Source organism: Strix uralensis, chromosome 3 (assembly GCF_047716275.1).
Source record: "Strix uralensis isolate ZFMK-TIS-50842 chromosome 3, bStrUra1, whole genome shotgun sequence".
NCBI classification, from domain to species: Eukaryota; Metazoa; Chordata; class Aves; order Strigiformes; family Strigidae; genus Strix; species Strix uralensis.
In genome coordinates, this window is record NC_133974.1 from 95,602,711 (window position 1) to 95,620,261 (window position 17,551).

At 40.4% G+C, this 17,551-nt stretch overlaps 1 protein-coding gene across 1 annotated transcript; it reads right to left on the bottom strand.

Annotated features, from left to right (window-relative positions):
* Positions 1 to 4,630: 4,630 nt before the first annotated feature.
* LOC141941852 (potassium channel, subfamily K, member 16-like) lies at positions 4,631 to 14,278 on the bottom strand. Its single transcript, XM_074864840.1, has 5 exons — positions 14,066 to 14,278; positions 9,448 to 9,562; positions 8,797 to 8,963; positions 6,186 to 6,351; positions 4,631 to 4,854 (listed from the first exon to the last, which is right to left on the bottom strand). The coding sequence occupies exons 1-5, from the start codon at positions 14,276 to 14,278 to the stop codon at positions 4,631 to 4,633; spliced, it is 885 nt and encodes a 294-aa protein (XP_074720941.1).
* Positions 14,279 to 17,551: the final 3,273 nt, after the last annotated feature.

The window sequence follows — 17,551 nt, forward strand, 5'->3', positions numbered from 1 at the left end:
ACCCCCGGGGCTGAAGAATCTGCCGGACCGGGCCGGCCCCCAGCGCCTCCCCCAGGCCTGGGCCTGCCCCTTCCCGCAGCCGCGCTGGGCAGCTGGTTCTGCCCCTTCGCCCGCAGCCGCCCGCCCGCCCGCCTTCCTCTTCCTCCTCCTCCTCCTCCTCCTCCTCCTCCTCCCCCTCGTCTCCCCACCTGTCTTCTCCGGAGTGCAGAACGACCCGGGGACTCCCTTCTCTGGGCAAGGTGGGGGGCACCCGGCCCTCTTCGTCCCTAGGAGGGATGCTGCCCTGTTCCTTTCCCAGCGAGCCGAATTGCTTCTCTAACCAGCCGGTTCCAGTTACCGATCGCTGTACCAGCAGCTTGCCCACATCTAGTTTCCTCCTTCACTCAGCTGCTAAACTAAATTAAAATGCAGTAAACGGGTGTTTCTGATAACGACTGTTCGATATAAACAATTGTAAATGTAACAAGTTTGTGAGAGTTGTCTCATCGTTTGTGGTTTTCCTGTGAAAGATGGGAGTGCTTTTTTCATACAGGTAGTTCCCAAGACATGTTTGATTAAATTAATTTTCTTGTATAGGTCTGCATCAAATGTTCCCCTCTGTTCTCTCACCGGTAGAAAAAACAACCAAATCACTTCAGGTGTATAAAAAGTTTGTAATTTACTTATTTCGTTGCAGAGTATGATATAAAGGGAAAGAAACCCATTTCTGAACAGGATGCCTTTATACACTGTCAGATGGTAACGTTTTCTCACACTGCCTTGTGATTTTTTTTGCTAGTGGAGTGTTTGTACTATTATGAATAAGTCAGCCTTCAAACAGGTGTTGCACGACTGGGACAGTTCTGATAATGTGCTGATTTATGTTTTTCTGGGAGGTGCTATACACTGCCTAGTATAAACTCAGGGTTTTACTGGCAAGATGGAAAATTTAATATTCAAAGGACAGACCAATTCCACCTTAAAGACATAATCCTGAACACTGCCTTTAAAAAAAAAAAAAAAGTTATGCTGCTTATTGCTCAGTCCTAACTCTGCATTTTTAATATATTCATTACTGAATGATGTTTAAAATGGAAAAGAAAAAAGGCTTCTATAAAAATATATATGAGAAAGAAAAGATGCAAGGATGCTAAAAAGTATATATACTCAAATTTCCTCTTTCATTTAAGATCAGGAAATAGACAAATCTGAGCAACATTTTGACATTTTAACTGCATTAAAAACAGATAGCTTATACAAAGCACACTAAGTACAACCATGGTGAAACATTACAGACTAAACATACAGCATTTAATGTTTATACTAAAGATATATAAAACAAATTACAGGTGAAACTCAGGGTTTGTAACTACAAGCAAGACTGTGAAAACCCAGGATATCAAGCATGTGCTTGCTAGAAGGAATTTGGGGATGAAGAGATCAAGATTCACAACAAATATTCACAGAATCGTATAATATTTTAATGGCTGATTTTCTTGGGTATTCTCAGAAATGTCACTTGTGTGTCAGCCTTCTATTTACATTTCCAGAGAGAATGGCTCAAATATTTTCAGATGATATTTTGGTGTTGTCTGGAAGGTACCAATATATCTGAGGATGAGGAAAGGCTTGCTGAGCAGGCTTAAAGGGTAAGTGTAAGCCTGGAAGGATGTTTGCTTCTTGTCTGTCACTGGACTGCAAGTGGTAGCTGCTCAGGACAATGTGCTACTTTTTCACATCACAGATGAACCCTGCCTGGGCCACTGCTTCTGCCACAGGCTGCAGAGCCACAGTCAGAGGCTTCAGAAGTGCTGTTTTCCATGCATCTGAGCTGAGTATCTTGCAGCAGGTTGTGTGCTCTCCCTTCTGTGCAGGATTCTTCTGTGCAGGATTGCATCACTGGTAAAATGGGTTATTAAAAGAGCAGAAGAGTCCCTTTTGTGCACTCCTAACTCATAGGAAGCCGTTGTGATTGTACAGTTCTTCCACATTATTTTTCATAGCTAGCCAGTTGATACTTGTTGACTACCTTTTTGTTAGAGAAAGGGGTCTAGAAAGCACTTGATCCATCCATGCTCAAGAGCTGGGCCAGTGCTCCCAGTATGTATCTCAAAGTAACTTTGATTACAGATGTGCATGACCTTTAGGATGTTTTCAGGATCTTGAAAAACTGACAAAGTGAGCAAGAAATTTCTATCACTTGTGTAACACAGAAGTCATCAGTATCTTTCTTTTTTCTGTTCCAACATGGCCATATGCTTGATTTAAGGTACCTTTTGAGTTTTCCGCCAGGCAGCTTGAGAACTGCTGCAGCTACTCTCAGCCTTACTAAAAGCTGCAGCAGTAAAAAATTTGGAAGATAATTTCACTGTGCTGCTACTTTGCAAAATCACTATCAGGTACAGGAGCAGTTTTCTGGACTGCAGTAAAAGCAATCCAAACTCCCTGCTGTCAGACGTCAAGTAAGAATGATTTTAACAAACACTTTGCCTGTAAGCACTGCATGCATGCTTTCTATCCCTGATAAATCTCATTATCATTTTTTATGGCATGCAGCATGGTGTAAAACACTGTATAGAATCACCTTTAGACTAGTGCTTGTTTTGTGTCTGTCTGTGGCTAGATAAAGTAAGGAAGGCATGGAAAAAGGTAAGGTGAAGGGAACGGGTCAGATATAAAAGTCAGTAGAACTTCAGTTTTGTCTTTCACACAAACTGGCCTAAAATGTCTTGTAGTGTTGACACAAGGCAGGTGCAGAGTACAGTGATGGTGATGATGTTAACAAGCGCATAGGCAAACATTGTGTCCGAAGAACAGAGAATACTGAGAGAGAAAGTTTCCCATGAGATTTGCAAAGATACAAAAAGCCAGACTGGAGAGAGTTGACTGCTCTCAGTGAAAGAGGCCACAAAGAAAGCCGTTGCACAAATTCGTGGGAGTAGCTGAGGGCATAGAGGAAGATCAGTGCAAAAACTGAGGAGATAAAATCTATTAGGTAGGTAGTGGTAAGACATGAGGGAAATCTTAGATGGGATAAACATTTGAAAACTCAGTTTTGAAATGAGTTGAATAAACCATAGCTGGCATTCTTATATGCCAGCATTTCAGATTTGAGCAGCCACACTGCACTATGCAGGAGTAAGCAACTAGGAAAGAAAACAAGCACCGAGTCAAGATATAAGAACAAGCATCTGTTGTGACCCTCTTCAGAAGTAAAAGTCTATCACAGAAAGTATGTGGGAAGAGATTTGTAATCTACACGTCTCTACATGTTTTATGGACACTTCCCCAAAATGAAATATCAAAGCATCGGCTGAAAGGCTGACATTTGATGTTACCGTGGGCTGTTAGCCATAGTACCACCATAGTACTACGTGCCCAGTCATATTTCACTCACACTTTACATTAAAGTGGCAGTTATAAATGAATTTAAAAGGATTAATTGATGTTTAGTATGAGTTATAAACATACTGAATAAATAGCAGTATGTACATAATTACAAGTGTACCCATGGAATGTGTTAGTGATGGTTATAAACAATCTAGTATGGCACTCAATGAATGGATAATTGTTTTATCAAGTTTCTATAGTTTGCTTTAATACAGAGTATGACTACAGCTTTATATCTCAGTGACTGGCCTGTTATAAGGTGCTTAGATGTCCTTCTTTGGCTTTTCTGTTTCTTTGGACATGGCTGCTGCTACTTTGGACTTACAATAATTGTGATAAAATCAAACTCCCTGTTTCTCACAGGTGACACTATGCGCATGACTGAGGATCAGGTTTAACACAAGAGCCTACCATCAGCCTTGTTTAGAGGTAAACGGACAGCATCAGCTCTGGATGGTATACAATAGTTCTTCAATGAACTGGCCGAAAGCAAATGCCAGAATGATCTGGCTGGAAATAAGGAATTCTGCTTGTATTTAGATTTAGTTTAAAGTGCTGTTTTCAAGTGGCTGTGAAATGAACTACAGTAAGGATAAGGACTTGCTTTGAACTGTCACTTCACTCTGAAATGAATTGCAACAGTCCAGGCAGTGTTGGATAGACACACGATTTCTGCACAACTTAAAAAAGAAGCATTTTAGCCCAGGAACTAAAGAAATATTATCATTTTATATGAAGGCAGCTCATTTCAGACAATACCAAAGGAATCTTAATTGGATAGATGTCATTAATCGGGTGGTCATTACTGTCAATATTCCTCTGTGGTTTTGTTTGGTTTCTGATTGGAAATGAAGAAAGATTTCTGTACCTGACTTTTTCCACTTGAGATTCTTGGTGACATGACTTCTCCTTGGAGCTGGGAGGCAGTCACTCTGGATTTTTTGAAAACGAGTGACCATAAGAACTGAATTCCACTAGAGAAAGAGAAAGGATAATAATTGATTACTTCAGGGAAGTTGCATTTGTTGAGTGAGAAGTGTAAAATGAATCCTGGGACAGTTGTTTTGCCATGTGTACTACTTCTTTGGAGGTTTTAATGGGCTGATGCCTATACAGTGTGTGGAAATTTCAATGCATCTGAAACATTTCCTCCTTAGGAAACAGTCCGCAACCTGTGGTTTAGTCCTTTATCCACAGGGCTTGCTTAGTCTGAGATATAGATGAAAGATGAGCTTTCAAGACTGCGTTCTGTGTATCTTGCTCAGCTAGGGATGTGGATTCTAGGCTGCTCAGGTTCATCTTCCAATTTGGTGGTGTCTCCTTCTGCCAAGCTTAAGTCAGGCTTGTGCCACTTCAGCTGAAGGAATTTTTCCATCAAGTTAGCTCCCACGTTGAAGACCAGAGCCAGCCAGGCCAAGCCAAAAACAATCCAAATCGCAGTTAGGCTCCTGTACACTGGGATATAGTGCTTGTTGGGGTTTGTGCCTGAAAAATCCACGAAACTTTGCATATTAATCTCAACAGCTTCAATCTACCAGTCAACATACATACGCATACACCCTCTCCACCCCCTGCAAAAGTGTATGTTTAACAAGTTTGTGTGATCTATGAGCATTCTTTTTTTTTTCTTTTCCTTTTTTCTTTTTTGTGTTCCAACTCTCAGGTTAAGCTTAGCACAGCTGGCATTAAATCTCTGACACCGAGGCTATATAATAAAAACAGCCATATCTAATGTTAATCAGGGATGCACAAAATTGAGCATTCCTAGCCACTGACAAAGAAAAAAGTCATCTTGGAAACCCAATGTTGAATCCATATTAGCCATATTTTACTCAAGAGACATACAGGGGATCTCAGATGATTTAGAAAGATATGGTTTACTACCTCAGTGATATAATGATTGCTTTTTGTAGGGTGATATACCTCAGTAACTAGGATTTAAAATCACCTGGAGAATGTTATGTGGGACATGCAGTCATTTTAAGTATGTGGTTATGAGAATCTTAATCTCCAGTTTGATATTTCAACAGCATGGACAATCGGTGCAGCCGATACAGGCACAGGACAGCACTGCAGCCATCCATTTAGTCTCTGTCATGCCAATCATCATGAAACTTCACAGTGCCCAGATTCAGCATGGGATGGGTTTTATATCCTTTTGGGACATAGTTCTGACCTCTAGGAGAGGGGAGCTACTACTCATGCAGTAACAGACCCTGGTGTTTTTAACAAATAAACACACTACATGTAATCTGTAAAGAGCATTTGTTCGAATAAGTGGGTGGATAAATAGCCCCTCATGTGTCTCTACTGCTATGCCTCAGCCTCGATCTCTAAAGACTCTGTAATCTCATTGGGTTTGTTTTCTTTCACAGGCATACCAGAGTTGTCAGTAATATTCTACCTGTTGTAAGTACTGATCATTTGATATTTGACATGATTTCTTACTGGGAATGGTAAGTGCTTGCTGAAACAAATCACTGCTAAGACAGGGTGGTTCAAAGGCTTAATACTGGCAGAGATTTCATTTATATTCCACCTGTCAATCATGGATCACATTCGTACCAGCTTGGACAGAGTCACTGTTGAATGGGTGTTCAGTGGCATATGTGAAATGAGTTTGGTGACTCTCAGCTTAGCTGCCAAGAGAAAAATGCCCATGTCATATAATCCATTAGCTCGTTATTACCAGTCTGGCTCAGCTTGCTCTTGTACCAGATTTATAGTGGAGTGGATCTCTATGCTTGCTGTGTTTAGCTTTACACTAGAGTAACTAATTTCAACAAAGCTCAATCCAGTTCAACCTTCTTTATTACCTACAACATAGTCCCCAAATCCAATGGTGCTCAGCGTGATGAAAGTGAAGTAAAAGCCTTCTCCGTAGCTCCAGCCTTCTACATAACTGAAGACCAATGGTGGGAACACTAGAAAAAGCAAGGTCCCAGTGGTCAGGAAGATGGCCACTGCCAGCGTTTGAACCACCTGAAAGATAAAAGGAAGATGGCAGCTAAGCAGCACTGAGCAGCTGTCTAGTGGAAATTGCTGGGTCTGTTTTCCTCTTGGATCACAAACCCGCTCCAGCTGGGAGCAATGTCTGACAAAGGAAGGATAAGCCAGTGCTGCTAAGCACTGCAGGCTGACCTTGCTGTTTATCCTGCACATAGATATTATACCTGGTCACGAATCCAAAAAATCTCAAAATTAGGAAAAAAAGGAGGATTTTTTTAAAAGCTTTTTGCAATGAGTTTTTAAGTATGCTTGCCATATTTTCAAACTTATTATGGCAACCATAGGAATGAAATACTCACTTTACAATTTCAATTCAAGTGGAGATGCTCTCATAATCAATTGGCTCTTGTCTTTGAGGAAAATCACCAAGTATTGCATAACTCATGATACAAAGTTTGGCAAGAACAAATTAAGGTTCTCTTCACTATGACTACTTCCAAAGATTTATAAAGTGGCTTGCAAGAGCTCAGCCAAAACTATGTTTGGATAAAATCTAAGTGAAGTTAGTTTGCCTGCTTTTATTTTTAACTTAGAAGCATTCACAGCAGAATAGTTTTCTGTCAGCACAGGACATATCTGTGTCTCAGTACAAATATTTGGCTTCTGGGAGATAAGTTCCAGCACACGTGGCTGTGATAGATAGGTACACAGAATGGTCAGTGGATGGGTCATGACAGGGGATTTTAGGCGTTTAGGATTGAGGATCAGGATCTCATGGATTTCCAGGGAATACACTGGTGCATTTTTGACTAGTGATGTGTGAGCTGATACAAACTCATTGCAATTGTTTAAAAATGCCCTCAAGGGCATTCAAAGCAGAGTATGATTTTCTATGCATGTGCCTATTGTGACCAGATGAAAAGCCAAACCCCTGTTTATAAAGTAAAAGGTCCAGGTGTCACATTTTTCTTTCTCTCTATATATTATCTCACATATAAAATAGTCTGCTGATCTTAAGAAACTTAGTGTGAGTCTACTGGGTGACTTTGACAAATCTCTTCTATATTATGTACCACGTCTCTCTAGCTGTATAATACTACTTACCTCATTTGCAAAGAACTTTGAGAATTACTGATTGATATGGTTATAGTTGATATCTATTCTAATGTAGTTCATTCCAGAAGTGTGATAGCATTTAATTAGATTATAAATTTTGCCTAAAATTTTATACTGAAATTCACAGTATTACTTTTTGCCCTGGCTTTTAAGAAATCTCTGGTGCAAACCTATAACATAGGGGACAGTAAATCAGGAATGAAGAAGAACAGAATGTAATTAATTTCCCAAAGCGTGACTAAATTGTGTTTAAAAGGAGATGAACCCACTTCCTGGAAGAAGCTTTTCAAGTGAACAAGCAGCTAGAGCTCCAAAGCTTTGTCTGATCATAGGAGTTCTGCCAGAAATGAGATGTTAATTCAGGAGTGAAATGAAAATGAGGTGTTAATTCAGGAGTGAAGAGAAAAAAAAAATTACATTCCTGAGGTGCTACTAGAAATCTCAGGAAAGATGCAGATATACTAGCATGAAAATCCTTCTGGTGGTAGAGCTGCATGTATTTGGAGAACAGCCATAGGTTATGCAGCTGAAGAACTACTTGCTTATATAAACCAAGTCTGAACTAGACAGTACCTTTATAGCTTTCCCAGCGTAGGTAAAGAATGCAGTCACTCAGAGATTTAACAAATGAAAAACATAAAAAAACTTGTGCCAGAACTCTGAAATGTTCAACATCTCTAACATACCTAATCTTCCTTTCCCTAACTAAAGGGGTCAATTAATTGAACCTTTACTCAGACACATGCACTAACTTTGTTATAAATGACCTTCATGTATTTTCTATTATCAGTTCGTCGCTTATTCCAATACATCTGGACTAGTTCAATGACTCACCAATAAACTATAACTCAGGAGGAGTATTTATTTACATTTCAAGAAAAGAAGAGAAGGAAGTACTAAATTGCTGGCACAACCAGGGAAAGTAATTCAAGCAAGATTAGAAGACCAATAAAAATAAATGGTCTTTGCGCAGTGTAGAGCTAGATTCTGGATAGATGCTGGCATAGGCTAGATAATAAGAGCTTGATTCAGCAGTGTGTGTATGTGCATGTATTCTGCTAAGGTCATCAGAGTTTAACCACCCTGCTCAAAATTGAGGCTATGCTTGCTTAACAGTTTTGCTGAGCCAGGTTTTAAAAAGGCAAATCTAGAGTTCCTCAAGCAAAAGCAAATTTCTTTAAAGCTATCACAGATTTAATAGAGTATATAACTTTTCTGATATAGAGGGCCACGTAGTTGCTGTGGTTCAAAAGAATGTAGGCACACACAAGGAAACCCAATCTAGCAGCGGCAGTACCTATCTGAGAAGAGAACTTAATTAATTTTAAAATAGTGGCAATAAATGGTAGATTGACACTGTACCTGGGCACGGCCTGGCTTTTGCACCCATCTTTCCAGGGTAATCAGATGAGCATTAAGGCCTTTCCCCAACTGATTAAGGAAGGCCAGGTTGAGGGGCACTCCGAATAAGGCATAAAACACACAGAAGATCTGCCCTGCCACTGTGCTGGGGGACAGGTTACCATAACCTGAAAAAAAGAAGAAAACAGTTACATGAAAAGGCTTTACAGTCAGGCTGTAGGTCATCATGGGAAGTACCTAGGCTTGGAAGCTCAACTACATTAAGCTTCAGGAATCTGTGGACCTATGATTTTCATTCACTACTACCAGAAAATTTAACACGAAAAACATTTCTCTTAAAGAGTATTGTAATTTTCTATAGGTCTCTGATTTTGTGGTGAGTGCAACTGAGTGCTTCAAAGCAACCTCAAGATGTGCTGTGCATGTACAGAATGATATTGCATGTACCAAGTAGGCACTCAGCTTTTTTTGCAGGTGTGATATGCTGGATACGCAAGAATAACAGGCATAATTGGAAACCAATAGAAAACTGTAACCCACAGTAGTCAAGATTGTCTTGTGGGTGTATTTTGTCCACAAGTTGCACATTTCTGGGGGCTTTACAGGACAACTGGAGGAAACGCTAATTTATAAAGTAAGAGAGTACCTCACCTATAGTAGTGACAACAGTTCCTGCAAAAAAGAAGGAGTTGCTGAAGTCCCAGTTACTGGGATTTGTAGAGTTTCCTTCTGGGTTGACTCCTTTTTCCCATGCTTCCATGAGGACCTGAGGCAGAAGAGGTCAAAGGAGCAAAGATGAACAAACCATTAGACCAAATCAGGAAGAATGGCAGAAGAAAAGAGAGGTGTAAATATTACTTTTCATCTTGAGCAAACAGAGCAATAAACAGTGTAGATAACAGGGTAGAGTTTGACTAAAATGGCCTTGTGCTGACATGGCAAAACTTGGAAACGGAGCTGGCCAGGAATTGAACTCCTGTCACTGGAGAACTATAGGTTCCATAACAAGTTGAAGGCTAAGGAGAAGGGAGTGGAGGGAGTCCCCAAAGTGATCAAACTGTGAAAACAAAGTGAAGTTATGCCATAACATGTGTTCAGTTTTGGGCCCCTCACTACAAAAAGGACATTGAATTACTCGAGCGTGTCCAAAGAAGGGCAACGAAGCTGGTGAAGGGTCTGGAGCACTGATCTTATGAGGAGCGGCTGAGGGAACTGGGGTTGTTTAGTCTGGAGAAGAGGAGGCTGAGGGGAGACCTCATCACCCTCTACAACTACCTGAAAGGAGGTTGCAGAGAGCTGGGAATGAGTCTCTTTAACCAAGTAATGAGCGATAGGACAAGAGGGAATGGCCTCAAGTTGCACCAGGGAAGGTTTAGACTGGATATTAGGAAGTATTTCTTTACAGAACGGGTTGTTAGGCGTTGGAATGAGCTGCCCAGGGCAGTGGTCCTCATCCCTGGAGGTGCTGAAGAGTTGGGTTGACATAGCGCTGAGGGATATGGTGGAGTTGGGAACTGTCAGTGTGAGGTTAATGGTTGGACTAGATGATCTTCAAGGTCTTTTCCAACCTAGACAATTCTGTGATTCTGTGATAAAAAATAAATGCAGTTCCTCTTCTCTCCTTCCTAGTCTAGTCATCTCATTCCAGTTTTTAATTTGTGCTTGTGTAAATTTATGGTTGTGCCTGTGGGGAGGGGCATGAGGAACATGCTCATTTGTGTTTTCTCCATGTAAGTACTAGTGAGGATGATTTGCTATTTTTTGGCTATGCCTTCCCAGTAATTTTCAATGAATATTAGGGTTCTAGTCTGAAAGATTAGCTAATGAAATATTTTCTGCTATTCCAGATAGCTCTTACCAGATGACCAAAACTAATATGTGCAAAAGAAATGCTGGTCCTATTTATGCATCAAATATCTTGTTAGCTGCCTTAGTGAAGATTGTGTTCCTTTGCTTTCCCTGAGAATTTCTCTGAAGGAGACTTGTTATCCTCTGCTCAGTGGCTGGGGTTTCAAAAATCGCCTTGTTTGTTACATACTAATTTGAGGTCCAGGTCACAGCCTTTGTCATTTTGCCAAATGCCTGAAGGAATTACTTGTTCATCTCTTCTAGATACTTTTGTATAATGCAAGACATGAGCAGGATTCAGCAGCAACCCCAGCTGTAGTTGGTTCCAGGAGTATGAGACCAAAGAGGATATTCTTTCTTGATTCAAGTGTTGACCACTGCCAGAAGGATTGCTTATCTGATGAACATACCCACTACAAGGTATCTGATTTTGCATAGGTTACGCATTAGCTGATCTGTGCTGGTGGATTGAGTATCCTAAGTTTAATAGCTAATGTTATTCCTTCAGTAAAAAATCCATTGGTCAAGTCCATCAGATAGGGCCACTAGGCTTCGTCACATGTGATCTCATGATTGAAGTGTCAGCAGAGTTTCTTTTCAATATAACAAAGAATATTACATTATCCATTAAAAGCCTGCTCTTAGGATGGGAAGAATTCAACACATCAAATTATCTAGAGTTGACTATTTTATTTGCTGGTTAGAAGGAACACACAGAAGCTACTGAGGTGTGAGTCTTTTGAAATGTGTAAAATAATCACAGGCTTAATTCATTCCTGTAAGGAACACGTCAGTTCTACCCATTTCAATGCACAAGAGTTCAGAGTAGCTAAATTCTCATTATGAAAGCCAACATGGAAAAGTAAGACAATGTTGAATGTTGAACACTTCAGACATAGTCCGACAAGGCCAGATTTCTTGCTATGATTGCTGCTTTTAAGTACAACCCCATGAAAGAAATGGCATCCTGGTGCCCAGGAGAATTGTTCCTAATCAAACAGGTTCATGTGGGACAGTTATAATGGCTCCTAGTTCCTTTCCATCTGCAGCTCAGGTAATAGTTATAGCTGGAGTGCAAACAGAGCAGTTGAATGGTTGGTGAACATTAGCTGTTGCCTTTGGGAACAGAAGTAACCAGTAAATAAAAGCAATGTGCTATAATTTACAGTAAGAGTATGAAGCCTACATAAAGCTATAGTAGGATGTGGAGAGAATAAAATCTGCCTGCCATTTCCACTTCTGTCCACCTGCCAATGCACATTGCAGCCACTTGTGGTCACAGACAAGAATTTGGTCCTCTTGGTCTATATATCAGTTCCTTCAAGGCTGAAAAAGTATGGACATAATCAAAACAGGGACTTATAAAAGATATCTCCTTACTCAGTGAATCTGCTTCTCAGTTATGCTGTCAGAATGGCACAATTTCCTGACCAAAGTATGTTTACCAGAGACGCATTAGATAGCAGAGTTTGGATTTGCGCTTTCCCGAAGCTCTGGGCTTAGGAGCTGCACCTCTTAGCTAGTCAGTTTTAGCCAAGCAGAGCCAATACACTTTATGGACATGGAATTGTAAGAATTTGCTTCATGCACAATCAAGTCAAAAGTTAATGAATTGTAAGTGGTAACTCTATTATTAGTGATAATGGATATGTAAAAAGAAACCTGTGTTGATTCTCAGATTCCAGGATTTATGTTTAAAGAACTGGCAATAAGACAAGACACCTTGTACTTGTCAGCTGAGCAGACTGAATTTAGTCACTATGTCTCACCACAGCCTGAATACTGTGACTTTTCAGACTGGAACTTCTGACATGATGAACAGTCCTCCTTAACCATATAGTTAAAACGTACAGAGAGATGCTTGCTTCCCTGTGTTAGTTTTAGAGTTAGATATTTAATATGGAAATACTTCTATTCACTACTATTAATAAGAGCTGGACAAATTTCTTAAGAGATCTTATAAATGACAGGTGGGTCAGAGGGCACCTGCACTTACGTTTACCTCGAGGACTATCAAGTCTAAGTACTTTGAAGCTTGGTGCATGTAGATGGTCATTTGGTGCCCTCAGCCGGTTTTATTTGGAACAGCTTACAAGTGAAATTGTATCTAATTCAGCAGAGACGTAGCAAAATGTGATTCTCTGAGTGGCACAGCAGTGCTAAGGAAGCTCCACTGGAGGCAGAGAGAGGAGAATCTGGACATGTGTGAACCCTCCCTAAGGTTTCTAGGGTACCTAGGATTTCTAACTTCTTTCAATCCGATGAAGTATTCCAATTTGGTCTAGAATGGGAATCAGGGTTTTCTCTTCTACAGTCATTAACACAGATATAAGGGAAGGACAGGTAATATCACCAACTGGTGAAGCTGAAAAAAACAGATGTTTTTAGGCATGTAAGTTCTTGAAAACTCAAGTCATTTTCTGGCCAATGTCAAATGTTCCACAAGAAATACATCACAGTATTCGTAATCAGAACATTGTTCTTATAGACAGAGGTTCAGGCACCTTCTCTTTCCTTTCTGATCTGAACATCACTGTTTGCTTAAATCCATTTACAAAATCTGGGCATTTTGTTGATCAAAAGCATATACCATCGTGGAAGCCCTCTGAATTGGACCGTGCAAACTTGCAGCTTGTTTAGAGTTTGTGTCAGGTTTAATGACATGGTAAAAAGTGTTCAAACTGCTTAGGCACCCAGCTCTGCAACTGGATAAATTTTGAGCATGAAGAAAGTGGTATTTCTGAATGAAGAAAAGGATTTCTGTCTAGTTCTTGCAATATTAGAATGAGAATTTGTCTATAATAATACCAAGAAAGATCTAGTAATTTATTTCCTCCAGTTTTGAGGAATAGATTAAACTGTAATTGAACATGTCATTAATTGACAACCCATATTGAACAAGAGCCCTTTATTATAAGTGATAGATAACACAGTTCATGATGGTTGACTTTATCTTTTCTTTAGAGGCCTGGAAGTGCAGGGCCACCTTCAAAGGCAGTAGATAATTTCTAGTACAAAAAAAGGGCAGAATTTGCACAGGTTTGGACTGGAGAGCCTTGGAAGGGCAACCTACTTCTTGTAGGTTTGATTCTTGTTTTTTTGTCCCCATGCATAATTCCCATGTAATAATTAATGAGGGAGCTGAAAACCATGAAGTTGAAATCATTGCAAGGTAGCACAAAGGTGCATCAGCATATTTGCATATTTTGGGAGTTCATGACTGGGGAAAGAAAGAAGTGCTATAGATCAAGATAAAGAAGTATGTGAATGGGCTTGAGAAACATCTGCCTTTCTCTTATACAGTTAGTCCCTTAATGTCATGGACAGCAGATCAACTTATGACATGCTTGGCCACAACGGTGTAATTTCTTCTAACCAAAATAATGCTTGACCCAGAATAATGGGAGCCTGTTCCTCTTACCTGTACAAACTGCTCCAGGGCTTGCCTGTCCAAGCATGTGTAGTTCTGCAGGAACTTGAGCTTCTCCAGCTGGAACTGGTCCCGAAAGTGGGTCTCTGCCTGCTTCTCCAGCAGCTGGAACACCATAGCACCCAGGAGGAGGTAAAAGAGATACCCCAGTACCAGCAGCGGAGTCCAGCTGATCTGCTGCTTGTGTATGGTGAGTAGGGGCATGCTGCTGCTCTCCTGCTGCCAGTCCCTGCTTAATGGGTTGCTGTCCCAAGACCTGTGCTACCCAGGACACCCAGGAATCACACACCCATGTTCCCAGCTACTGTCCTGGACAATTTTTTAACAGAACATATGGGTATCAGGCCTATACAAAATGAGACTAGCTGGCAAATTTTATCCCTCCATGCCTTTTCTCTATCCAAAATAAGAGGGAGAACATTTATGGCTTAATAAGAATGTGAATCATAGCGTTTTTCTCCTATTAAAACAACTTTTATCCAAAGATCTCAATCAAATGAATGAAGTCTGACTCAAGCCCTCTGAGATTGGTACTGTTTTCCAGGCTGGGAAGCTGAAGTAAAACTGTGGTTGAATGACTTACCCAAGGTCATACGAATATCGAGTCACGGATAGACTCTTAAAGTCTTGACAAGTAAAGCCTTACTGTAAACACTAGACTTCTGTACAAGAAAACACTATAAACTCTCTAGCTACAGCAGACTCCCCAGAACAAAGAAGAATATGGAGCTGAATAAATGGAAAAGTCAATAGCTGCTGTCTGTACCATACAAACATTGCTGGCACCAGTGAAAGCAGCATGATGAAGCTCATAAACATCCTGAATTCAGCTTGGTCACAAGACAGACCTTCTCCTTCTCTTCTAACACTAATAAGATCAGTCCCCTCACTGCCTGGCCTTCGGCTCCTGATTCTTTGCCAGATGACTCCACCCTTTAGTCCATAGAGTTAGAGAATGAACCACTCATGCCTACTGCTTTCAGTCTCCGTGTTGCCCTTTTAAACCAAATGCACAAGGGGGAAGGAGGGCTTAAGGTTAATTGTTAGCTAAAAAAGTATCAGAGCTTCACTCATGGGAGCCTTAATGATTATCACGCACTGGAAATGAGCTGGGTTTGCATATTTTTCTGTAGGAAGAGATTTATGGCTAGTGTCATCTATGCCACACTGCTTCTGAAAGAAAACACACACACACACAGACACAGAGCAAAAAGGCCATGTGGCTAAAGCTGCGATTTTGTTATTAAAACTCCCTTCCCATTAAAATGTTCTGGGTATAGATATCCCTTCTTTGCTTAGCATTCAGATTTTCACCTACCTTCAAACAAGTAGTAGAGTTCAGAGAAAAGGACTAGAAAAATTGTTTCCTTCATGTCTATATCTGGGAAAACACCAGTACTTGCCATTTGAACTGTGCTCCTAGACTAGGGCCAGCCATCTCTGCCCAGAAGAGGATGACTGACTGGCAGCAGAAGACCACTTGTCACTCTGAAAAGTGAAAAGTATTGTGGAGAACTCCCAGAAGAACATCTTGGACTTTCTCTGGGACCACTCTGTTGCTGTGATTGGGGGACAGAAAGATTTCAGTAGAGAAGTGCAACGTGCAAGGACTCAGAGCCTTGATGCTCTGGAGTTTCTTTTCAGCTGAAGTGACACATTTTGGAGACAGAAGCTATAGTGACATGGATATTATTGAGCACTGCAGTAACATTATGAAGCAAAATGATCTGAAGCAACTGAGATATCCGATTCATCACTGGTGGAAGGCCTTCTCTTGGTCTATGCTAAGGATGGCAATTACTTTCAGAGTATCTAACAAGCACTTCTCTCTTGGGTCTGATTTCTGTAATTAAAAAGTACAGCTGCTTGTTCCATACCTTGTGAAATGTTATGGGTAGACAAGCCTGGGATGTTGCACAACTGCTTGTTACGCTAGCAGGGCTGTCTCTGGTGAGAGATGCAGATGTTTGTTGTGTTGTAGTTTATAGGACGTATGTCTACCAGTCCAAGAGAATGCTAGCCTACCGGTTTTCTGGAATGGATGAAAACACATGTGCATAGCTGGGCTGAGACAAATTCTCACAGCTGAATTAGGTTTCACAATTAAGGGTATGAAACTATTAAGTTATAAATGAAGAAACATAGCACTGAAACTTTTATGTCCCCTTCTGTTCTGTTTAGTTCAGTTCAACAAGCATTCTAGCTGCCAAACTTGGCAGTCTAAATTATGCCTTAAGAAAAAATATCTTTTTAGGCTTACTTTAAGGATCTTAATTTTCTGAGAGTTTTGTGAATTGAGTCACTAAAATTGTCAAGGTTTGTTTACTTCTATACTTTAGGTATTCCTACTTAAAGTAGTTCAACATTAAAGGTGCATCCTATTTGGTGTGCCAAGTGAAATGATTTCTAATCAACTTTCAGAGGAGGTGTTATCATCTTTACCACAACTACTATTTGAAAAGCATTTAAAAAAAAAAAAAAAAAAAGGAAACAAATCAATTAATGGGTAATATAACAAACAGCTGGAGAGAACTTCAAGAGACACATGGAATATGTGATGTGTCCTGGGGCTGATGTAGAAAGCAGTGTTTCTGAAGAAAGATGCAAAAAATAAAAAAATCAATTGTATGTGCACAAGAAACTGCAGAGTATATATGCAGTTAGAGATGAACCACTTTACAGCTGAATGACCTTACAGATAAATGCAAGGGCAAAATCATGAGGCACACATTTAAGAAAGTATTTGCATAAACATGCGCAGTTCCATACAGGTGAGCAGAGTGGTGCACTCTGAAAATGTGAAAGACAACAGCCTGTAAATGGCTGATGCTACCATATTTACTCCCATGGAAAAGTTACAGAAATACATACCCATAGATTTCAAGTCATAGAAATCATCAATATTTTCTTTGCAAAGGTTGTTGGGTTTTTTTTCCCTAGTCAGGTTGCAACATAGGAATACAAATGTTAGATATGCCAACCAGGAGTGAGGCGCTGCTGGATTTCCTACTCGCAAATCAAGAAAACCCACTTTGTAATATCTCAGTTAGTGATAGTCTTGGCTGCAGTGATCACAATATTGTGGAATTTGGGATCCTGATGAGCACACTGAAGGTTAGTACTAAGACAAAAGTTTTAGATTTTAGAAAAGCAAACTTTGGCTTGCTCAGAGTTCAGTTGCAAGGGATTCTGTGGGAAGCTTCCATGGAGGATAAAAGAGCTAGCGACTGCTGGGTGTTTTTCAAGAACACTCTTCTGGATGGACAAAAAGAGTTCATCCCCTTTAAAGGTAAGGGTAGCAGGTGGAGCAAGAGAAACCCCTGGCATAACTGCGAGCTTCTGAGTCTGCTCAAAACCAAAAGAGAAGTGTACCAGAGATGGAAAAGTGGATGAATACCTGTTGAGAACTACAAGGACGTTGCTAGTTTGTGCAGAGATGCAGTCAGAAAAGCAAAAGCTCAGCCTGAATTGAAGTTG